This window comes from Cyclospora cayetanensis, unplaced genomic scaffold (assembly GCF_002999335.1).
Source record: "Cyclospora cayetanensis isolate NF1_C8 unplaced genomic scaffold, CcayRef3 CcayRef3_contig_190, whole genome shotgun sequence".
NCBI classification, from domain to species: Eukaryota; Apicomplexa; class Conoidasida; order Eucoccidiorida; family Eimeriidae; genus Cyclospora; species Cyclospora cayetanensis.
In genome coordinates, this window is record NW_020312137.1 from 53,807 (window position 1) to 77,360 (window position 23,554).

The following is a 23,554-nucleotide window of genomic DNA, read 5'->3' on the forward strand; positions in this document are numbered from 1 at the left end:
TACGACAAGTCGCCTGTATCTTCTGGGATCGCATGCGGCCACAGCAGCTGTAGCCACCACTTGTATAAAAAGCACTTCGTCACGCACTATGCCAGTGCTCTCTTGTTCCGAGAACAGCAAAAGGGATGCTCACGCCGTGATATCGCGGGGGCAGAGTACCTCTAGGCACATTTCTCGATGGGGTGAATCCTGCCAGCCTACTCAATCGCATCGCGGCTTTCCCCCAGAGTTCTGCTGGCTATCATTTGTACATGACACCTGCAGTGGGAAATTCCGCTCACTTCACACATACACATGCCACGACAAACGACTGAACTCCTCAACGAATATCTTCCCAACATCCGCCCCCTTAGTCCACCCTCAGCGCTTCTGCGAGCAGCTCAGGGAACTGCGCGTCCCCTAGTAGCCGCTCCATTTCAAGCCGTGATGCCACGGTTTTCCAGTTCTGATTATCCTTGACTTCCGCTGACCCTTTGTTTTCGGGCTTATTTTCCGCCATAATGTGCAAAGCTGTTTCTTCAGTAATGGTGGCGATGTGACTGACGAGCCGCTGGTATCGTAGGCGTTCATGCACATCCGCAACATAGTGCGTCATGTTGAGAGCCTCCTTCCATTCCTTACTGAACCGGTTAACTAAGAGCTTGAGCATTCCTGTCAGCCGCTCCATGTACTCCTCGCGAAGGTCGCTCTTGGCGGCAACAACGCGGCACAACAACATGAACTGTGCAGCCGCAATCAGGTCCAGCTGCAGCAAAATTTTTAATGAGGAAACTTTCCTAGATTTAGTCTTGAGTTTATTCGCAAGCTTCGCTACATCGAGTTGCAGTGGCAGTAAATCCTCGGGGGCCTCTTCCATAAGTACATCGTAATCTCTGGGTGTGAACAGGCTGTCGCTGATGCTGATATGACGCTCAACCCAGTCCACCAGCTTCCCCCCTTCATCTTGTGACATGAATTCTCGCTTCTTGGACAACAGAAGCGGTCCAGATTCACGGTCAGAGTCTGCATCGCTTGATTGCACATCCACACCGCGGTGCTGCTGAAGTAGAGTCTCCGCCTCATGAGGTACAAAAGGCTCTTCAATGCCTTCCATGAAAGAGTTTCGGATATCGGCTGCGTTATCAAGTCCCGTTAGGCTTATTGATACCATGCAGAGCATTCCAAGGGCCACAAGCACAGGCCATAAGCCTGAAAGCGAAGAATCGACCAGGCGCTGGCGGTCAGCCCACGAGAGGTACTGACGATGGCTCCTGAAATGAGGCGCCGCTTGCTGGCGCTCCAACTCTGCTAGGGCTGAAATACGAGGCTGGACGGGCTGTGACCCTGCAGAAAGCCGTCCTCCGGTTCGCCGCTCCGCGATGCCAGACGAAGTGACTTCCTTCTTTGTTTCCCCTCTAGGTATGCTCTCCATTTTCGAAGCTGCGATCTGCTATGAGCCAACACTCTTAGCTGGGCAATAACGGAAGAATGGAAAAGGATCGCCCAAACTCGGCGTCCGTCGAGGGGCTCCTCCCTGGAAAATGGTCGAACTGGATCTGACACGGTGCATATATGGCCAAAAGGATGTTCTGCTTTGGATACTAACAGAGCCACTCGTATTTTGTTTTTGCCCCATAATGAAAAAGGGTCCATATGAAACGGTTGCAAACAACTTAAAGTGGCATGGCGCATGGCGGGGAGCTGCTAGGGGTTGTTTGGCTCTGGCCCCAACTCAGATTGCAACAGTACTTCCAGCAATCTCTATGTGCACTTAGGACCGTTTTTTCTCCCTAGCTAGGGTTTTCCAGTCGTTAAGATGCCCATGCAGATTTCTCACTCTCCTCCGTGGACGTGCCACTTCAGTCGTGTGGACATCGTAGTTCTGCGTCACTAGACTGTAGGCCTCTGGAGTAACAGCATCCAGAACTACCTTTAAATGCGAATAACTGCGAGATTAATGGCCTCTTCTTTACAAATCCTTCCTATTTATTGCGTGTGGCTGCCTACAATTCCTGGGCATGGGGAACCATCAATGCTACAATCGCCTGTTTGTGTCGAATGTTTCGCCTCATGCGTTTTGAAAAGTCGTACGAAAAACCTCATTCCTTGCGAGTCCGCACCATCGTCTTTGGCAGAGGCCAAGGCTGGCCATTGGGGTACAGCTCACGTTTGGTAGGGCGGCTGGACTCCTTCCTGTCCGTTGTTGTTCGTGACACACGCCTGAAGTGCCTTCTGTGTATGAATTTACACTTTAGCGCTCCGCTAAGTGTCCCCTTATGTAGACACTTAGCCTTCAAGCTAAAGCAACACTTACTTTGAAGTTATAACGTGTTCGTCCATATTATGTTCCCCCATTTCTGTTCTCACCCTACTGGGTTCGGGCACCACAAGAAGGGGGCAGAGAGCTAATGTGTACGCTGGCTGGCTTTTCGGCCCTGAGACAACTTACACGCAGCTCCTCATAAATCACACAGGTACACAACGTTCATACAGCATTGGACGGGCTCGAGGCAGCAACAATTATTGTATGTACAAAGAGCCAAATCAGACGATCAATTCTTGACTGACTTTCAATTTACAACTAGTGTAGTAGGGAGTGCCCAACAGTAAGAACTGCCTTGTAGTGCTACAAAAAGTTGCTCTCTAAAGAGAACTTCTTTGCCCAAACGGAATACAACGCATAGTAGGATGTAATTAAGTGGACCCTGGGGCAATGATCCTTTTTTCTTGTTCGGGCTTCCGGTTGAAGGGGAAGGCGACAGGTAATGTTGCGGGGTAGCTAGACTTGCGTTCATTGTATCTGTCTATAAAAACGTGACGAATCGACTACTTGGCTGGTCTCTTTGTCCATCATATTTAGGGCAGAGTACTGGTAGCTCGGTACAGGAGGTCGCAGTGTTATGTGCGTGTGCATAAGATACTAAGTGTAACGAACTGTTTATGTTCAGAGTGCTTGGAGAGTGCAGCAACGCGCACCGTAGCTGCTTCTCCCTCCTTATTGTGAAAATCTGAAATGCGTAGGCACGGGAAGAAGAGAGCTCCTTAAAGAGTACTAAATGTTATACTACTTTGTTTGTACTGAGTCCGGTGCCTGCATACGAACACCATTTATTAAGAGATATACAGCCAAGGTGCGCGTTGCGCTGATGAATCTGACCAACGGTCAACTTTTGGCAGCAAATCTGACCCTAGAAATCATGACAGGCACCTGCAGGGCTCGCATACATCCCGAAGCGACACTCTAGCTTCCGGCCAGATAGCTACTCTGCTACTCTTCTGTCAGGTTTAGCTACTCTAAGGTGATTTCTACTACATTAGGTATATAGCAAAGGATCAGCAAAGGATCGACTCTTTGGTTTGGGCGTTCGCGTATCTTCTCAACTGCAGGTTAGCAGTAGCTGAGCGCGATAAGAAGCAATGTTGTGTGCATTTGCCTTGGATGCTATGGTAAGAAATTGTACCTGCTCGGAGTGGTTGGAAAGTGCAGCAACGTACACCCTAGCTGTTTCTTTCGCTTCGTTGCAGTAGCACGCTAACTAAGATCACATTTTTGACTGCAAGTTTGTGCTGCTGTCCGTGCTTTTTCCTCCTTTTGGTCAGATCTGCTGCTGTGGGGGGATCCTTGATAGCGGAAAGAACAGGTGAGGTAGATTTGTATAGACCCACAGATTATTATAATTTAATAAAGTTTATAGTGTACTTTGAGACCATGACAGTGTGAGTTATCAAGCTTTGAATGCGTGCATCGGATAAGACACGAAAGCTCTTCAGCACAGGAGTCTTGAGACAATAGGCATTGCTAGAAGCAATCCATGAAGGCTTGGATGCTTGGGACTTCGTTGTAAACGAAAAATCGTACGCCTCACACGTTTGTGAAGCATCAGGCCGCCTGTGGGGCTGAATACCTTAGCAAATCAGATAGACGAACAGACAAACCGAGCAGTAAGTACTTTTCCAGAGTACTTTTTGGCGAGATATGACTCGAGTATTAGGGGGTTGCCCGCTACAAAGATTGTTGCAACACCAGTTCTCTTGGAGAAAGCGAGCTTAACTACCTTGGTTGTGTTAGGTGTTCATGCGCCCTTGTTATGTCGAAGCATTCAAGTAACTGTGAGGCATCATGAATACCGTATGCAAGAACAGTAGGTCCGGAGAATTCATACGGTATCCGAGCCAGTCTGTTGCCGAGGTCCACAAGAAATTTTGGGCGTCGCGAACCAAAAAGTGGCTCGCTTCTGCAGGCGAGGAGGGTCTGAGCGGCTCGTACGCGTCAGGAAGCCAATTTTGTTGTGCTGCAGTGCAAGTGTTGACGGCGTAGCCTTCTTGAATTGGGTCAAAGTACATTAAAACGCGCAAAGCTCATGGCAATGACTACAGGTAAGTTGCCTGGAGGCTGATTCCTTCGTCATTTGCGCCCCTGGATGCGTTGCGTCCTTGTCCCCAGTTGAGTGCGCAGACGGACTGCGACACCTGGTTTTCAAAGCACCACGATACTCTTTGGGAAAGCGTCTGTATTATTGTCTACTTGAATTAAATGAGCAAGCATAAATGTTCAAACAGCAGCTCAGCGATAACACCATATGCTCACCTGGCCGGAGCACATGACAGTGAGCTGCCCTTCACCATCCTTGCAATAACTTTCAAGAGGGCGCAGTTCGCATGGGTTGTTAAAAGGGAGCTTCCTATCTCTTGCGTCTGTACATCTACTCTTTGGAACACATTCGGCGAGCATGGCACCCTTTTCGATTATTCCTCAGTTGAATGTGTGCACCGCGCCACCCCGTCCTCACCAGCGATGCAGAAGCCATGCCCAAGGCCTCAAGGAAATTGCTAGCTCCGAATATATTGTAATACACACATTGGTAGCCCTGTGCAAACAAAGGTACCACCGTATGGACAAAGCATGCTTGGGTCGGCTCGCGTAGATCTGGGCGCGATGCGCAAAGTTGCATGCGGGACTGCGCATTCTCTAACAGTCATTACCCCAAATTTAACTGTATATATGTTTTTTGTTCATCGTAAAATGGCGTTGGGGAGCTCCTATTGAGCGCTTCTGAGGTATTCAGGGAGCCCGTTTCATGCGTCGGCTAAAGGTAGTACGATGAGACATGCCCTGTGCACAGAGTGATCGGCATGTTCCGCAAGCAGGCAGCCTCCTCCAGGCCAAAATTCTGTGAAAGAGTTTAAGCCTGTCGTATTTCGGGCTCCGCCTACATGCACATTCGAGGCGCTCCCTCGTAAACAGGTCTGCAGCACCCGCAAGCGGCTTTGGCGAAGACACCGCGCTGTCTGGGGATATAGAAGAACGCGAGTTCCGTTGCCCAGCCGAATATCGCCATGCGGTGGCGCGGTGTATTGCTGCTTCTTCCACTGTTAGTGTTGCTCCAGTTTCTGTTGCGGCTGTTTTTGATCCACCTGAGCTCGCCCAAGGAGTACAGCTTGAAAAACCGTTTCCTAGATACGGGGTACGGCTTGTTTCGGTACGAAGTTGACGATGACCTGTGCACTACGCCTGAGAGCGGGGAGCTTGTTCGGCCTCCGTCATTGGTGCTGCAGCAAGCAGACGCGCTCCTGCAGAACCACCCGCAGCTAGCCAATGTGATCGGCGGGGGGGGAGGCAAAAGGGTCGTTGGCGCGCCTCCGCACTCAGTCCATTGGGTGTTTCGCTTTGCTCGAAGCACCGCTCGGGAGCGGCTGGAGCTGCGACAGCACCTCCTCCGGCTAGAGGACACGCCGTTTTACCTCGAAAGTAGCGACTCTGGCAGTGGGTTCGCGGCTACGCCAGCGCTCGACTTATCCCCCGAACTTTCCACCGCAGCGTTCCTCTATGCAACATGTAAGCAGCGGCACAAGGCTGCGTTCGCCTCCTCGAAAGAAACGCCCCCGCAGGCGTACCGTCTCGAAACGCAGATGTTTCTGCCGAGTAGATTTCTCGGAGACGTGCAGCGACTCTGCGGGAACTTCCGCAGAGAAGCCGAAGAGGAGTCGGCCGCTTCGCACGGCGACGCAGCTTGCACGCCTTCCTTAGAGACTGCGCTGCAGCTCGTGCCTCTGCGACTGCACCGATGGTGGGGCAAAGTGCGCTGGCAGTACCACATGAGCGAATTCGCAAGAAAGCCGCTGACTGTGTGGTGGCCGCTCAATCCGTATATGCACATGTTGTATCGCCAAGACATGTACGCTATGTTAGCGCTCATGAGCCCCTACCTTGAGCTGGAGCCGCTCGTTGCCATCGACTCTTCCTGCCGTCCTCCAGACTCCTATTGGGTAGTGCCGCTGCCTCGCGAGCAGTGGAAACTGCGATTCGGGGAGAGCGTTCCCCACCGACGGGAGTCGGCAGAAGGCGCAACGCCGTCTGTTTGCGAGGGCGCTGCTCCTGAGGGGCCCTTCGACCTTGACGGGGGGAAACAATCTCCGAGAGGCGCTCGCAGCAGCTCCCGCCAACCGCTTGCGCCTTCCAGTCCCCTGTCGAATCCCACCGACCATAACAACTATGTGCCTGCAGAGGAGTACTGCAGGCGAGCGCGCGAAGTGCACTACGGATTCTTCACGGGAGAGCCGAGATCCAAGCCCATCAAAATCGTGGATGCCGTGATCCTAGGGTGAGCGACACGCGGCCGACTCCGCTGTCTGTACATGCAGGCTCTAGGATCCTGCGAGCACGCAGGAGCAGGCATGCAGCAGCGTTCTGCGCGCCCTGGGAAGGGAAGTTTGTTGTTTTGTTTGCTTCATGCTGGTGGACTGTGTGCCTGCTTGCGGGTTGCTCGGCAGCTATGACCTAGACCTCTTGGAAATTCGCTGGCACGAGCTGTATCATTCTGTTGATTATTTCGTCGTTGCGGAGGCCCACCATCACACGTTGGGGGTGTTTCAGAAGCCTCTGTTTTTCGACAGAAACAAGGATCGCTATGCAGCGTTTTCCGACAAGATCATTCATCTGGTGCAGCCCTTCGAGGCGTCTCTCCCCGTGGCACAGCGCTGCAGTCGGCGGCTTCTGGGAGATGAGGACAAGTGCTGGGAATACGAGATGTTTCAACGTGACTCGATGCTGCACATGCTTGCGCAAATCAATGCCGGCGTGAACAACTACGGCAATGCGCATATCGCACCAGGATTTCTTGAAGACACCGACCTCGTGCTTGTCAGCGACGTCGATGAGATAGTCATGGGTAGGGAGCGTGGCTGGGCGGCCGGAGCGCATATGGGAGGAGAGGGGAGAAAGAAGGGAGTGACTTGCACGGCAGTTTTTTTCGGGGGATCGCGCAAGCAAACACTCAGGAAACCACTATCCCGCATGATGCGCTTTTGTCCCTTCATGCGGTGGGCTGCTTGGGGCAGCAGCTGACTCGCTGACTTGAACGCATGTGAACGCAACGGCTCCTGCATGGTCGAATTCAAGTGCATGCGCCGCCTGCCGGCTTGTCATGAAGAAACGCAGGCACACGCTGCTGAACGACAACTGCTATGCGCATGCAGGCGATCGGCTGCGTCACTTGAAATACTGCGAAACCTTCCCGCAACGGCAGTTTGGCTGGGTCGTCGTGCACTATCCTGGCCGGGTGGATGCGATGGCTCTCAAAGACTTTCAAGTCATGTCGAGGATCAGCGAAACGCCTTTTCCTAACGCCATCGGTCCTCTCGTTGACGCAGTCGTAAGTAAAGCCTCCAGTTGCGCGCACGCAGTGCTGGGTTGCATGAGCCTCGCTGCAGGGGCTCCAAGAGATAAAGAGCGAGACAGAAGGGGCACGATGTTTGCAAACGAGTCTTGTAAACATCCCGTGTGCTGCTTCTTCAAGGGCCAGCGCTTCCGTTTACAAGAGAAGCACAGGCCTCTTCTTTTGCATGCTTTCAAGGGCGAAGCTAGCGGGTGTCGTGTCTCACTGCGTCATGAAGCCTGCAAGCTGTGCTATGCCCTAACAGCCATACAAGTCGCTTCGGCCCCTCGAGAAAAAGACCGACTTTGTGTATACTGAGCACGCATACGTGCGGCATTGCCAATCGGATCTGAATCCCCAGTTGTACTTGTATGGAGGATGGCATCTTTCAGGCACGTTTCCTGTGCACATTCAGGGCGGCTAACCGGCCTGCAGCTTCTAGGTTGGCTCTGGCGGCAGTGCATGCGCTGTTGTGCATGCGCTGTTGTGCATGCGCTGTTGTGCATGCGCTGTTGTACTCGCGAAAGCCTACGAGAGCCTCTTCTCATGCGAGCGCTTCGGCGGCTGCTTGCGCTGTACAGACACGTCCTATCTTCCGTTTCTGTACGCCAAGGTCCCCTCGGACGACCTCAAGCCCGGTTACGAGCCGTGGAGTCTGTACACCCCGCTGCTTGCCCAGCGAGGGATTCTTCCTTCTCCCGTTGGTGGCCTTTTACAGGCACAAGTGGCGGCGTGGAAGGATTTCAGAGACTACAGACAAGTGGGGTCGCTCTGTGTCAACGCGAAAGACGTAAGTGGGGCCACTTCAGGCAGGGTGGCAAGGGTGCCTTCGAACGCTTTTACCGCATGATCGAGATATTCAGGTTAACGAGCAGCACATGTTTTGCCTTGACCAAGTGATGATGCACGCTGGTGATGCAACGCCTTAATGGCGATACGCAGCAAAAATATGCTATGTCAGCCTGGAGACTGCGCTAGGACGCTTCTTTTGCGCGGGGGGTAGTGAAGTTCACACCCTGCACCGTGAGCAGCTGCAGTAGCAGCAGCAGCTTCTGCATCAAGGCCGTGTGGGAATCAGAGGGCTCTCCAGAAGAAGCCTCTCTCTCCAGACGCAAAATCGCGCAACACGCTTTGCCACATAAACGGCTCGAGTACTCAAGCCCGTTGGTGGGGGCGACTTTCTCTGAAGGGTCAGGGGACCTCTCAGCAGCGGCTTTTGCTTTTTTGCTGCGTTTTTCGTTTGGTCATCTGCCACCACACGTACGTGTCTGCGCCCCCAAGCAGAGCACCAAAGGCTCGCCTCAGCTTTCTCCGTGCAGATGCATGCGATTATATTGTTGCAGGTTCCGGATCAGTACAGACGCATTGGCTTTGGCATGTTGCCATGGCTTATGCGCTGCAACCCAACGAGGTACCGCGGCCAAAGGGCCGTTGCTTTGAGCTGCTGCTGGTTCCCCCTCCTGTCTTCCAGTGTTCTCCTTTCGCAGCTGAGCTTTTGCGTGCATCAGCTCTCATATTGAGGCTTTCCGTCAAGGGCGCGTGTTTGTGGCATGCCTGTGGCTGCTGCAGATATCCCACGTGGTTTCAGCAGGCGGATCCTCGGTACTTTATGCAGCCGCGGTCAAGTTTTGTGATCTACGGGGAGACAGTGAATGCGCGTTCGTTGGAGGAGTGGTTCTCGATATTTCGATTTGTTCGAGACACGTACAGCGCCGACATCACGCGCACCACGCACGCCAGCGAGCTGCACCCGTAGAGAGCGCCTCTCCACCAACTTGTGCAACGCCAGTAAAGCGATACGCGGCAGCTGACCCCTTGCCATTCCCGGGCCCAGCTACCTGCATGCGTTGTTGCGTACAAAAACGCCTTTTTTCTCTTTGGGCTCTCGGTGCGATCTGCGGGGTGCGCAGCAAGCGAGGGCAGTGCGGTGAGAACGACCTTGGCTGCTCCAAAGAATGGAACCAGCATCGGCCTCACCGCTGCTAGCCGCGTGGAGTAATAGTGCGCTAGCTGCCTTCGACGCGTTTAGCGAGCGCGTCCGATGTTGCCATGATGAAGGGTGGCGGGGTGCAGTGGGTGGAACTGTAGGCTCGAGCCGACGAGTCCTCTAATTCCGTGTCAAGTCTGTGCGCGTGTCAACAGAGCCGCACGAAGCGGCCATGAGAGGGCAGGCATCGAGTGAAGCCGTGCGGAGAATTCGTGCTACTGCTTCGGCCTGCAGTGCTGAGCGATCTTCGCGTTGGGCGACCGACAGGCCTTGTCACTGGCCTCCAGTGCACTGCAGTTAGCTGCTAGCAGTTGCCTACTCGTAGTGTGTAGGCGAGTGAAACGGGGGCAGCATGCGGATCTCCATACGTGTGGCATGTTGCGGCCGACGAGGGGCACACTTTGGGGGAAAATTTTGGCTCGGGATTTCCGCAAGGGCGGCTGAAACACGTTCTGAAATTCGGGAGGTCCTTAAGACCGTCGTGAAGAGGTCGAAAAGGTGGAAAAGTTTGAAGGTCCACACTACACCAACACAGTTACTGCACGCAACTTGGGGGGTCCCCTCCCTATAAGCCTGGCGAGTACGACAGGAGCACGCACGTTCTGCCGCTTTCCTGTTCGCGAGTCGGCAGAAACAGCTTGGTTGCGCTGCATGCATTCGTTAGGGGATCGAACTTTCTAAACCCTCTCTATACTGAAATCAGGGAGACGACCGAATGCATGCATGCAGGTTCGGGCAATACGCAAAGCAGGTCCTCACGCGTAACTGCTATATACGAATGCAGAAGAGCGCCCCACACAGTCTGCTCGAAAGACTACACACGTTTGACCCAAGAAACGGAAGTGAAACCTGCGCTGACAGATAGCGGCCTTTCTTGTCACGTTGTCCATTCATCATTTGGAGCAGTAGCCGTCTCAGCACGCAGTCGATGGAACCAGGAAACGTATTCTCACATCCTCGAGAGACACTGCCTCCACTGTGGCTTAGTGTGCGGGGAGATTGAGAAGCTGAGGGACAAAGGGTCGCAGGGCGTAAGGCCCATTGTTGCGACTGTCTCTGTAGGGAGATAGGCGACTGCAGCCTTAATCCTAACATGATCTAAAGCTATTGCTCTTCTAAGAAGAGGAGCTCCCGCCTTCTTGTGTGGAGCTACTGCGCATTTTTTAGAGGACATCCCCCCTTGCCCCGTTTGCGCCCCTTGGATTTCCGCTACGAGAGGGGAGCGACAGCTGGCGTGTGTGTAGCTGCACCCTCAAGGAACTCGGAGCCTTCGGAGCTAGTTACACAGAGCTTCTAGGACGTCCTCGTCCTCACACCACGCCACTGCGTCTTCGGTACCGAGCCAGCTGACGCTACGCCACAGTACACACACCAAGCACGCGCGGTACAATCCTCCACTAAATTTTTTACCGATGCCAGATAGAATAAGACTCAAAAGAAAAACGCGTGACAGGGCGTTGCTCGGCCCCATAAACTGTTCCTTGTTTCCCGGGATCTCCCTCGTCTGAACCCCCCAGAAGCAGACTGCCGTCGTGAAACAGCGGCCACAGACTTAGCGCCTTGCCGTTTCGCGTCAGGTAGCTCCTTTTAGGGCCTGAAACAAAGGCGAAGACCCCCCGTAGGCAGCTTCCAGCACGGCGTTCGGGAGCGCAGCGTGTTGAGGGGGCATGCGGGGCCGTGTTTTCGCCGCTTTGCCTTTGAAATTAGTTGGTCGGCGAGAAACATCTCTTGCGGAAAACACGCGGGCGGTTCGAAGGCCCTTAAAGAAGCCTCAAAACGGAGGCCAGGCTCGATGGTCAGGCGCGTAGGGTCGGTTGGGGCTTTCTGGAGCGCATGCAGGCCTCCTCCTGGAGGGGTGGGTTTTCCCATAGAGAGCTTCTGTACTGCCAAAAAGCTTCTTCATGGGCACAAGCAAACTGGGGAAAAGCAGTCACCTCCAGAGCTTCGAACGGGCTGCATGAGCACGCCCCCTGTCTTTTCTGCGCCTCCGCTTCATCCTTCGTCCCGCTCAGCGTTTCGCGTTGCTGAGAACTTCATTCCGGCGGAGTGAGTGCGTTGCCACGCGCCTTTGTATTTAGGCGCAGAGCAGAGCCAGCCTGCAGGAGGGCAACGCCTCTAACACTGCAGCGAACTCTGCCGTCACAAGCCAGCGTCGGTGAACCTGTGCTTGGAGAATGAAAGCCGAGGCTAAGCCGTCAGCTCCAGGAGAGCCTCTGGCCAGGTGAGTGGCGAGCAGCCTTTGGCATGCGGTTCCTTCGAAGATCTGCCCAGGAAGCAGCCCAGCCGCCTTTGGCCGCTTCCTGTTGCAAGGCCTCGCTTCGCCGGTTAATTTTCGAAAAGCCTCCTCTCTGCGTGCCTCCCCTGCTGCGCACTGATTTTGCAGCGATGGAGTGAAGGTGTCGGCTACCGGACTCACGCGGCAACAGCAACAACGAGTGGCAGCGCACAGCCACATCCGTTCTCTTGGCTTGGCAGCAGATGGGACTGCACTCCCTCAGGCAGGGGGGATGGTGGGTCAGGTGGAGGCTCGAGAGGCAGCTGGCATTATTGTCGACCTCATCAAGGCGCGAAAGCTTGCAGGTCCGCGTCCGTGCTGCCTTCCCTTCCTCCCCACACATGAACGGCAACAATTCAACACCAATAATTCAACACCAACAATTCAACACCAATAATTCAACACCAATAATTCAACACCAATGTTATAACACCAGTAGTTCATGAACAATAATTTCATCAACAATAATTCATCAACAATAATTCATCAACAATAATTCATCAACAGTAATTCATCAACGAAAATTGAACAGCAAAGATTCATCAACAAAAGTTGAACAGCAAAGATTCATCAACAAAAGTTGAACAACAACAACAGCCTATTGGGTGTCTGCGCTCATGGCGCACACTGCTGCTGAGCGAAGATCAAGAAGGCAGGTGCATGCATGATCGCATGTGTGTGCAGGTCAAGCGTTGCTCCTCGCCGGTCCTGTCAGCTCTGGCAAGACTGCGTTGGCGATGGGCATTTGTGGCCAGCTCGGCAGTGGCGTTCCTTTTGTTCCCTTGGCTGCCTCTGCGGTGTATAGCAGCGAAGTCAAGAAGACGGAGGTGCTGCTGGAGCACTGCAGAAGAGCACTGGGTCTGCGCATTCGCGAGGTGAAGGAAGTTTTCGAGGGAGAAGTTGTGCAGCTTGCAGCTGAGGAAGCAGAGAATCCCCATGGTGGTTTTGGTACGTTCAATTTTGCAATTGGGCAGAAGAGAAGCGCAGGCAGCAGCGGTGCTGAGTTCTGTGTAGGAGGGTCCATCTGACTGACCGCTTTTTGCCAGCAGCCGTGCAGGCGTGTTGGGTGGCCTTTGCACGCTGCTCTATGAAACGCCGTCCAACGGAGGTTGAAGCTGTTTCCGACCTTTTTGGAAATGGGGGAGAGGGGCTGGACGGGGGTGAGGCTAGACGCTAGGGACAGGCGTTTTTCGCGACTGTGAGCCTCTCCTTTGATCCTGCTGCTGTGCCCACGCGATGTGTGTGCAGGAAAATGCATTAGCGCAGTGATGCTGACACTCAAGACCGCAAAGGGAATGAAGACTCTCCGCCTTGCGCCGCAGCTCCACGATGCTCTTCAGAAGGAGAAGGTTCGTGTGGGAGACGTCGTCTTCATCGAGGCGAACACAGGTACAGCGAAAATGGCATGCCCTGCTTGAGCGTCTTGCTTTGCTATTTGGGCGCCCCAGAGCCTCGGCGAGACGCGCGCTGCCTCCACAGCTTCGTGCGGCGATCTTTTTCTGCGCATGCGCTGCAGGCATAGTCAAGCGGGTAGGCCGGAGTGATGCGTATGCTACGGAGTTTGACCTCGAGGCGGAGGACTTCGTTCCCGTTCCCAAGGGCCATGTTGAGAAGAAGAAGGAAGTCGTGCAGACGGTCTCACTGCATGATCTAGATGTGGCCAACGCAAAGCCCCAGGTACGCAGCTGCCTTTTTTTTCCTTGCGGGAGGTGTTTCTTATGCACCCTGGAGGGTGTGCTCCCTCGGACGCCTGTGCCGCGTGTAGCGCCCTTACTGCCGAAAAGGTGGTGTGTGCATGGAGCTCTGCAACGGAGTTTAAGACCTGGCCTTTCATTGCATTCTCTGGAACACTACCTAGTGACGTGGTGCTGGTCGTAGTGTAGACGGACTATGCTGACTTGCGTCATGGAAATTGAATAGATCCAGCTATCCTTGGTGATGAGATTCGTAATCACCGATCAATGCAAAAACTAGGCAGGCCACGCGGTGTGTGCGCGCCTTTGACACGCAACGCAGGGCGGCACAGATGTCATCTCCATGATGGGGGCGTACATGAAACCGCGCAAGACCGAAATCACAGAGCGGCTTCGCGAGGAGATTAACAAGACTGTGAACAAATATATTGAGCAAGGGGTGGCGCAGCTTATTCCAGGAGTGCTATTCATTGACGAAGTGAGCGGCCAGTTTCGCGGTTTTTGCAATGTATCCAAAAAAAAAACCTTCCTTGTGTCATTAGATGACTCGAAACGGCGGGCCGCCGTATTGCTGGACTCACTTTGCATGCGGCTTTTTCGCTCGCTGGGTCATTGAGGCTTTACTTTGCGTTGCGCCTCGTTAAAGATTTAATAGCAGACTTTTTGCTTTGAAAGCTCTTCCATGCAGGTCCACATGCTTGATGTCGAATGCTTCTCTTTCCTGAATCGTGTTCTGGAATCGCCCATGAGCCCGATCATCGTCTTCGCAACGAACCGAGGTGTAAGCGGCGCCCTCTCTACCTGGATCGTGCACCAGGCTTTGCGTTGCTTTGTGCGAAGTAGATCCCTTGTTGTCCTTTAGGGACGGCACCGCCGCGAGGAGTTAGAGAGCCTTCAGGTGTCTTTGGCTGTGTGTGAATGCTGAAGCTGCCAGCGCTCTGTGCTTGAAGTGCACGAGCTCTTCCACTAGCCTTTTTCAGTTTTTCCACTAACGGCAATATTTGTATGTTCTCTTTCGCTGTTCAGGTCAGCACGGTCCGAGGCACGGATTCTGTAGAGCCGCATGGCATGCCCGTCGATCTTTTGGACCGCTTGCTGATTATAAAGACGCAACCATACACAGTTTCCGAAGTGCGGTCACCCGAGTATTTAACATAAGACGCTGCCATGCCTCTTTCCTAGAATGCCTCTTCTTGAATGCGGCAATCCGCGGTTTGTACGTGTCCGCAGCACGTAGGGGCTAATCCCGTTGCAAGCCGTTCCGATTCTTCTGCGCTTTGCTGCCCGCAGGTTGTCCAAGTCATCCAGTTGCGTGCTGCAGTAGAACGTGTAGCGCTTTCGCCTGCGGCGCTTGAGGCGCTGGGCGAAATCAGTGCGCACACCTCCCTGCGGTTTGCACTCCAGTTGCTTGAGCCATGCCGTCTTGCAGCAGAGGCTCGGGGGTCTGAAATTGTTGAGCCGAACGATGTGGCCGACGTCGACGCTTTGTTCCTGGATGCCAAGGCGTCGGCTGTGAGACTGGCTGAACAGCGGCACCACTTCCCTTCGTAGACTGCAGGCTACGCTTCCCGTGTAGCGAGCGGCATGATCTGGGCTCGTGTCGGTTGTCGAGTGGGTTGACTCTTTCTTGTTGATATGCTATCTTTGGAATTCTATTCGCAACTTCATTAGATAGCCCGCAGGAGCAGTATTCGCTCTCCTCCAAGAGCACAGTTGCGACAGAGCCGTTTGCGATAGTGGACCTCCGCATCTAGCGTCTTTGTAAGGAGCCAATTGCAGACGCAATGCAGACTTAGTAGAGAGTTATAAAGTTCCTTTCAAGGGGATCGTCTTCTTCCCCTTCTATGGCCCTGAAGGTTCCGATTCCGGAAGAGAGAGCGAGCTATGATATGCGTTGTTGCACCCTGTAAGCACTCTGAGCCTTCGCAGCTAGCTGCACTAGGCTTCTAGTGCGCACTTACAACAGTGCGCTTGTGTCGAGTTAGCACTACTCTGCAGTAGCCGTGTTATAAGAAAACAGACAGGCCACTTGGCTAGTTCTTTGCTGGCGTCCGAATAAATACAACTGGAGTGGTAGAGAGTGCCTAACTGAAGCTGAACCCCCTGCAGACGGGGTCTGGGTAGACGAGGGTCCTCTCGACACTACTCTAGTCGTAATGCGCGCGGAGAAGTCTATTGCCAGACAGTGCCTAGACTGTAATTGTCTACCGGAAAAGTAATCCACCCTGCTGCCCTCAACGCGGGGTATTTTTGGGCCTTAGCGAGTCATCAGCTTACTGCAAGTCGAACGCGCAGGTGTGAGGGAGAGTGAACAGCCATGGCTACCGACAGCATGACGGAGCTAAGATCCGCTTCCGTACAGACTTGCTTGGCATCGACTGAGGATGGACCGCCTGCAAACTCAAAATTCTTCAAAAGCGAGACAAAGTCGATTTCGCTTTTGAACCATATCACAGGGTTATGGTGCAGGTAGATGGTGCACTGCACGTGACGAATGTCACCTTCTGTCCACGAAGAATAGGCAGGGTGTGGCGAAAAGCGCCAGCTTCTTTTTTGCTCGCAGTGGTGGCCTCTCTTACGCTGGGTCGGTTGGTGAATCAACATCGCGTTGACATTCGTTCGAGGGGGTCCAGGAGCCTTTTTTTGGCTTAACAGGCCAGATGTGGGCGTGTAGGTCAGAGGAGTTTTAGATATTGTAACTAATTTCTTCAGAATATGGCTTCTTAGACTTGGCTTGAAGGAGTCGAGTTGCTGCTGAACCGTCTGCCGACTCGGTTGGTATCAGGTGCCCCATACCGCACGGACCATTGTCGCCATGACGATCATAAGAAACGTTGATGTTACCCATCTACGCGCACATTTCACACATGGTGCCACCTGAAATATCTGATCGCCCTTAAAATCGCGGCATCGAGGGGAAGGCAAGGCCGTAGCGTTTCCAGCGCTGGCGCGGAGACTTCCCTCACGGAGGAGCCCACCAGCAATTGAACATTTCCGATCCTTGCATGCTCAGGATCATTGTAAAAGCGTTAATTTTCAAGTAATTCAGAGTTTCGAGTGGAATTAAGGGGAATACTTGTGGTAGCAGGAGACTCAAGGTATGCCCCCCTTTGGTCTGTTTTCCGCCGGCTTGCCATGCTTACCTTACTGCACCGAAGCAAATTCGGACACGAACGCAATTGAGTTTGCGTCAGTTCAGCTTGTATTCTGTGTTGTAAACAGCTCTTGCAACTCATGATACACGCTCACGCGAAAAGATGTGCCCTTGTGCACTGCGACTCTTTCCGCCCTACTAAAACAGCTGCAAGCCATGGCATGTTTTGAGCGCACCTCTTTGACTCGAAGGGGGGCTCGACGGCAGAGTTCATACGTTTGTGTGCTTTGGGGCGACCGCAGGGGACTGTTGCTTGTGGCTCCTACGGAAGGTGTCCGACGCCGCGGCGAGGAGGGATTCGTCCATTTAGCATTTGGCAGGAGACTGCTGGTATTGCGTCGCCAGACATCTCCAACTCGGTTCTTAAGAATGACGCGGCCAGGGATTGGTCTGGTGAAAAAGCTCACAGGGCTGTCGCATTCAAACACAGGCAGTTCACAATCCCGCACGCCGGTGTGCCTTGTCTTAGGTGGCACTGGCCTGTTGGGGAAGGCGCTGCAGGCGACAGTCCACGCGCTGGAGGAACAAGCGGGAGATCTCGAGGGATATCGCTTTGTGTTTGTGGGAAGTCGAGACGCTGACCTAAGGTAGACTGACCGCCGCACATTTGACTGTATGCCCAACACCAGGCTACGAAACAGTCCCTAGAAGAGTTGGTAATAAGCGCGTGCAAGCGATCGGTAGCGCCGAATCATTGTCAGTGCAAAAATGTGTGTGCCACTGCGCACTGCAGGCTCTGGTCAGAAACCCAGCTTCTCTTTCAAAAACATCAGCCAAGTGCCATTATTCACCTCGCGGCAAAAGTTGGAGGCTTATACGACAACATGCAAAACAATGTATATGCATCAGCTGAATCCACACGCCCTACAGCGCGGCTCAGCTTCTTTCATTCATCGTGTGCCACCTACGGGATACCGCCATCCTGCATCCACTTGCGACCTTCCCCCCTCCTCTAATGGCATCTTGTCGCCTGTACACTTTGCATTTTTTTTCTTTGTAGAGCAGTTCTCCTAACCACATCAAGTGTCTGCCGTTCCCACCAGGCGCAGTACAGCGGCTTTCGATGGTGGTCACAAGCTCATCTTGCGTTTGCCTTGAGCGTGTGTGTTTCTTTGCATAGGAAGCCTTTCTTCGCGAGAACTTGCTGATAAGCACAAACGTTGTGAATGCCGCACGGGAGGCAAAAGTTCGTTGAAAAAATAACCTCGCAGCTCTACACTTGTAATGTTGAGCGCAACAAATCTGCGCTGCAATCACTCGGGCTGCTTGTCCCCAAGCGATGCAATTTGTTTCATACGACTTTTATAGACGGATGTGTGTTTCTCTGGCTGCTGCAGATCCCCCGAGCAGTCTTCTGCCTCTCCACATGCGCTTACCCCGAAGCAGTGCCGAAGTTACCGCTTGTCGAAGAGTATTTACAGTAAGCGAGTGGCGAGCCGCCCAGATCAGCGGCACGTGGCCTCTCGAGGGCATGCCCTTTTATGAAATCTTGTGGCACATGGAAAAATTCATGACAAACCCGCTGACTACGACTGACTGTGCGTCTCGCAGCATAGCACCAGCCCACCCGTCTAACGAAGGCTACGCAGCAGCCAAGCGTTTGCTGGAGCAGCAAGTTCGCTTTAGCCGTCAACGGCTGGAAGAAGAGAATCCGGGTCGGTACTTTTATGGAGGGACACACGAGGCCAGCGGCGAAAACCTCAACTTCCCAAATAGGCACCCCCCATACATTTTGCCAAAGGATGCAACTTTTAAACTATGGGGGTATCTTTCCCCTGTGCGTGTTCTACGGCTTAGGGCAGTCGTTTACTTGGATCTGCGTCATACCGTGCAACCTATACGGACCGCATGACAACTTTAACTTGAACACGGCGCATGTGCTTCCAGCACTCGTGCACAAGGCACTGCTAGCAAAGCGTGAGCGAGGGGGCGTCCCTCTGGCTCACCTGTGTGCATCTGCTGTTGCCGCCAGATCCGGTTCCTTTTGTGTGAGGCACATGGGATGTGGAGAGCGCTGCAGCAGCAAGGGCCTCTCCACATTGCATGCGGGAAGTGACCTGAATGCTGGTCAGAGAGCAGGGCATTGCAGTCTGGATTCGAGATGATATTAGTTCTACGGAGCTCGTGCAAAGGGGGCAGGGAAGCGCGTGTGAACACTGAGCTATCCTTGCAGAGAGCGACGGGAAGCTCGTGGTTCGCGGCACTGGACGAACTCTTCGGCAGTTTCTGTTCAGCGATGATGCTGCACGGCTGCTGCTCCTCCTGCTAGTGAAGCGGGAGATTCCACAGACGCATTGCCTGCTCAACATGTGTCCCGACTTAGAAGATAGCGGTACGTTCATCGGCAGCCCCATAGCTCCTGAGCGGCATGTACAACGGTTAAGTACATATATATATATATATATTTAGATATATTTAGATATGGTGTCATTGCCAATCTTCCTATGATAACTAGCTAGATACTACGTGCTCCGTGAGATACGCGCTTCGTCAGTACACCAGCCCATTCGATGCCGCCTTCGTTGACGTGAAGTCAAGTTTCCTGCCGGCTCCCGTTTGCCTGGGTGCTTCAGAAATTTCAATCAGCAACTTGGCGTTGATAATTAAGCAGTGCTCAGGACTTGAAGGGCCACTTGAGGTCAGATGCGGGAATAAATCCCCTCACCGATGATGGCCTCCTGCTGCTGCATGCAGCGAAGGTAGATATCTCTATGTGTATGTATAGAGATTCATGATCAAGGGGGTATATGCTAGAGCGGGGGTACCCGCGTTGGAGTGTACTGACAGACGCCTATCCCTATTTGCCTGTGGCTGCCAGCTCCACTAGGGTGTTTCGAGTCCTTTGGCTCCTTTCTAGTAGGGACTTTGGCTGCCAACAACGGTAGACTGTAGCTAAGGGCGCACGTGTGCCGTATGCTCGTTGGTTGCGACTTTCTCAGTTCGATGAAGTGGCTCCAGAGGGCGTCTTGAGAAAGGCGAGCTCAGTGACCGACCCTGAACAGCCCAATCCAGCCGCGGGTCTCATAGGCTCAAGCAAGCTTTGGCTAATGTGACAAAAGGATCGTTTTGGTGCTTTTCTGCAGCCTGCTGACAATTCGAAACTGAGAGTTATTATCGGTCGTGAATTCCTTTTCACTCCTCTCGAGGAAGGTAGGCATGAACGTAGAAACCGGGGGCAGCACCTCAGAAAGGCTGAGCAGGAGCTGCCCATGCCCGCGTTTCCGAGAGGAGGCGCATGGCAGTCTGTACCTGTTTCAGCAGACGGATGCTGGCCCTTGGTTGTGCGTAAAGGTCTCTGCAAAACTCGCTGCCAACAACGATCCTGAGGCTGTGGGGTTGAGCAGTGCGCATGGGCGCCTTACCTGCTTATGCCCTCGCAAAAAATTGGGCTCCCTTGCATCTAGAGCAATTGCAAGTTTGGTGGCAGTAGTTTCCTGCTGAGTCCTCTTGTGCCGTCTGTCTGCATGCTGGTGCACCTGCAGGCGTTCAGAAGACGGTGGACTGGCTGGCAGAAAATATAGGTCGTGCGCGCACATGAGCATCGACGGCGCCGCATTCAAGTGTAAAGCACAATACTTTTTGCAGTGTCATGTAGTGTTTCATGGGGAAAACATATTATGGGAAGGCTATAAAAGGTTCTGCCTATCCGAACATCCCCATGGCAGTAGAAGTACGTGAAAGCTGCACTGGCAGCAACGCTGTTCCGTTTTGCCTGTGCCTCTCCCTTCGCGTGAGCAAGATGCAAAAGCCTATGCTCGGGGTTCATAGCAGACGCCATGCCGCGACGTTTTGCGACTTCTTGGCAGCGGGAAGGCTTCCCTCTGCATATGACGCACAAGGCAGGGGGCGTTCTGACATGTACCGCACGCGTTCGTTACCCAAACGGGTGCACTACATTTAAACTCTAGAAGAAGCACATTGCGATGCTGTTGTGCATGGCCACTGCGGGGCCCTCTATCCACATGACTGCGAAGCCTCGTTCAGCTTCCCTGCACGTGTCACTGCAGTTTCCCTGCAGCGTCACTGCAGCTTCAGGCGCTGGTCTGTTGCTCGAAGCAGCTGCTCCATATAGGCGTCATTCCTCTGTGCCGCAGTCAGGGGTTGAGAGGCTGGTGTGGTCCTGCACAAACACACCCAGCGCGGCCAGTGACTAGCACCATTTGACCACCCTCTGCCCCCTCCCCCTAGGTGCCTAAAATCTGTCGGGAGGATCGCCAAACAAGGGAGCTGCCAAAACGTGAGCAAGCCTGTGTCTCTCACGCAGGCAAGCCAAGAGCGCCCTTGAGAATCTCCTTGGCTGCGTCTAGCTTGGTCTCCTTAGGCATCGCGCGAGATCCCACAACGGAACCTACAGGTTCCAAACCTATTCCTAAGCCGTTAGTACCAGTGCCTTTCCAGCCCTCAGCCACTGATGCTGGCCGGAAGAACGTCTGCATTTGGGAAGCAGGCAAGACGCAGGCTGCACCCAACAGCGCTGACTAGAAGACGCCTCCTCCTAAAATGCACCCTAGGGTGACTGCGTTGCGTTGCGGGGAGGCTGGCGCTGCCCGTCTCGTCTAACAGCAGACAGAATCAACGCTGCGAGCGCTCTGCAGACTGCACCCCCGATCGCGCCGCGATCCAACAGCAAGCAAATCAAAAACAAAACCCCTAACTCATGCGCGCCCCTTCGTCATTCACATACCTCCTGAGAGAGCGCCAAGTCTCGTGCCCTCTGAACAGTACTTGGATGGACTCCCTGCGGCACTCGGGGAGGCGTAGTGGTGAAGTACATATTTCGACGCTTTTGAGCTGACGGAAGATCGCGAAAGTAGTGAGGCGCATACGCAACGGGAAGCGGAATACCACCCCCTTGGGAAGGTGCCAAACCTAACCCTCCACTCTTCGTATTGCCTATCAGAGGCTCCGCTGGATGCCGTGCTGGAGGAGACTCTATGCCCATCAATCATTCAAATCGCAAGACATACAAAGACACACCAAATACTTGGTATGCCACACGCGCATGCGCACCTTTAGACACGCCCTTCCGGGCCTGTCGCTACTGCGCAGTATCTGTGTGTGTTCAAGTGTGTGTATGTGTGTGTGTGATCAAGTGTGTGTATGTCTGTGTGTGTGTTCAAGTGTATGTGTGTGTTCAAGTGTGTGTTCAAGTGTGTGTATCAATACGACCTAAAGCGTGCTGGGAGCCCTAAAAGTTTGCAAGTCTCCGTGAGTGCGACAGATTTGGAAGTGAGGCGCTACACATCATGCTGAAGAGCGTACGGCTTTGATTCAATTCCGATGATAGCACAGTCCACGCATGGCATGCCCGACAGGTTGTCGGGGAGTAGCCGGAACGCGTTTTACTTGCGGCTTGTTGTTGCGCCTCTTTAAGCTGCTCATTTTTGGCTTGGATTTCTTGTGCATGATTTTGAATTTCGGAGTTGAGCACCAGAATCCAGAACGCTCTGACGAGGGACGCCTTGTCACTCATCCTGAGGATGGCGGAAACCGCACCGCAGTACCACACAGCCCTCAGAAAGCCCCCGAGTTGCTTGCTTCCCTCTCGAGGTGATGCCGCAGTGTTTTGCCACTCCCTCTTGTTACTGAGACTCTGTCCTTTCTTACGCGGTGACGCTCTCCCTTCAGACAGGGCCAGATCATTCAAATCAGCACACTGGGCCCATGCGCTTCTTGAAGCAGGCGTACCGAATGAAAGACATGACGAGTGCAGATCCAGTGGTAATGGCTTCTTTTCGCAATTCCATGCTTGTTTTCTTGATTGTGTTTTGTATGTTCTGAGCTACGGATTCGTTCAAGGTGTACGCGTACAGCCTGCGGGAAACACCGCGTACACAGTCCACAGCCATATGCGCGCGCCGTGCTGCTGCCGTAAGAAGCGCGATAAACACGCATGCCTTCCGCAGGCAGGAAGCGCCTTGGAAAAATAGTAAATAACGGCAAAGGCGGGGATCAGGGAGCGCCTGCACGGATGGGAGAACGGGCAAACCTGCGGATGCCGTAGCTAAGCAGGCGTAGTCTCGCCATGGCCAGAATCCTAGAGATACACTGCAGTTTTGCTCTTGCAAGCTCTGCCTCGTTTCCCTTCGTCTTGCCTCCTCCACGAAGGGAGACAGAAGATTCGTGAGAGCCGATAAATTCTCGCTGCCACGTAGCAGGCCCCATGGAACGGCTGCCTAAGTTGCAGGAAACGCAGAGAGAGAGAGAGAAAGAGACAGGGTTGCAGAGCACTGCTTACAGAAAAGGAGAGGCGTGAGCTGCACCCCCACTCCCTACTCCCTCAGAGTCTTCTCGAATCCTAGAGACAGCTGCAAATTCCGAATTGCTTAGTAAGCAGCGCAAAGAGGAAGTTTGTACGGGTGTGCGTATGATGTAGCTTCGCCTGCGTGACCTCATACATCTACATACTCCGCACAGGGGGCCCCTCCCCCGTACAGTGCCTCTCCTCCCACGCATGCGCTGCACGCGTAAACTTACCAGCGAGCTGCCCGGAGGAATCACGCGATTGCTTCGGTCCCCAGTTATACTGCAGCACAGATATACAGACACAAATACAGAAAGACATACAGACACACATAGAGACACAAATACAGAAAGACATACAGAAAGACATACAGACACAAATACAGAAAGACATACAGACACAAATACAGAAAGACATACAGAAAGACATACAGACACAAATACAGAAAGACATACAGACACAAATACAGAAAGACATACAGACACAAATACAGAAAGACATACAGACACAAATACAGAAAGACATACAGACACAAATACAGAAAGACATACAGACACAAATACAGA

The 23,554-nt window shown here is 53.3% G+C and overlaps 5 protein-coding genes across 5 annotated transcripts; 3 read left to right on the top strand and 2 right to left on the bottom strand.

Moving 5' to 3' along the window:
• Positions 1–349: 349 nt before the first annotated feature.
• Positions 350–1,411, bottom strand: LOC34621882. Its single transcript, XM_026337584.1, has one exon. The coding sequence runs from the start codon at positions 1,409–1,411 to the stop codon at positions 350–352; it is 1,062 nt and encodes a 353-aa protein (XP_026193369.1).
• A 3,905-nt stretch (positions 1,412–5,316) lies between these two features.
• Positions 5,317–9,816, top strand: LOC34621883. The gene is made up of 8 exons (XM_026337585.1): positions 5,317–6,581; positions 6,751–7,148; positions 7,456–7,631; positions 7,900–8,026; positions 8,216–8,424; positions 8,978–9,045; positions 9,204–9,254; positions 9,693–9,816. Exons 1-8 carry the CDS (start codon positions 5,317–5,319, stop codon positions 9,814–9,816), a joined length of 2,418 nt encoding a protein of 805 aa, XP_026193370.1.
• Positions 9,817–11,795: 1,979 nt separating this feature from the next.
• On the top strand, positions 11,796–15,141 carry LOC34621884 (ruvB-like protein 1). Its single transcript, XM_026337575.1, has 7 exons — positions 11,796–11,842; positions 12,005–12,201; positions 12,581–12,844; positions 13,413–13,573; positions 14,279–14,371; positions 14,617–14,721; positions 14,881–15,141. The coding sequence occupies exons 1-7, from the start codon at positions 11,796–11,798 to the stop codon at positions 15,139–15,141; spliced, it is 1,128 nt and encodes a 375-aa protein (XP_026193360.1).
• A 1,972-nt stretch (positions 15,142–17,113) lies between these two features.
• Positions 17,114–20,282, top strand: LOC34621885 (GDP-L-fucose synthase). Its single transcript, XM_026337577.1, has 10 exons — positions 17,114–17,331; positions 17,478–17,580; positions 17,865–17,930; positions 18,082–18,164; positions 18,296–18,403; positions 18,922–19,076; positions 19,318–19,382; positions 19,684–19,719; positions 19,828–19,894; positions 20,227–20,282. The coding sequence occupies exons 1-10, from the start codon at positions 17,114–17,116 to the stop codon at positions 20,280–20,282; spliced, it is 957 nt and encodes a 318-aa protein (XP_026193362.1).
• A 482-nt stretch (positions 20,283–20,764) lies between these two features.
• On the bottom strand, positions 20,765–22,909 carry LOC34621886. The gene is made up of 6 exons (XM_026337586.1): positions 22,734–22,909; positions 22,433–22,558; positions 22,007–22,218; positions 21,429–21,676; positions 21,005–21,174; positions 20,765–20,864 (listed from the first exon to the last, which is right to left on the bottom strand). The coding sequence occupies exons 1-6, from the start codon at positions 22,907–22,909 to the stop codon at positions 20,765–20,767; spliced, it is 1,032 nt and encodes a 343-aa protein (XP_026193371.1).
• Positions 22,910–23,554: the final 645 nt, after the last annotated feature.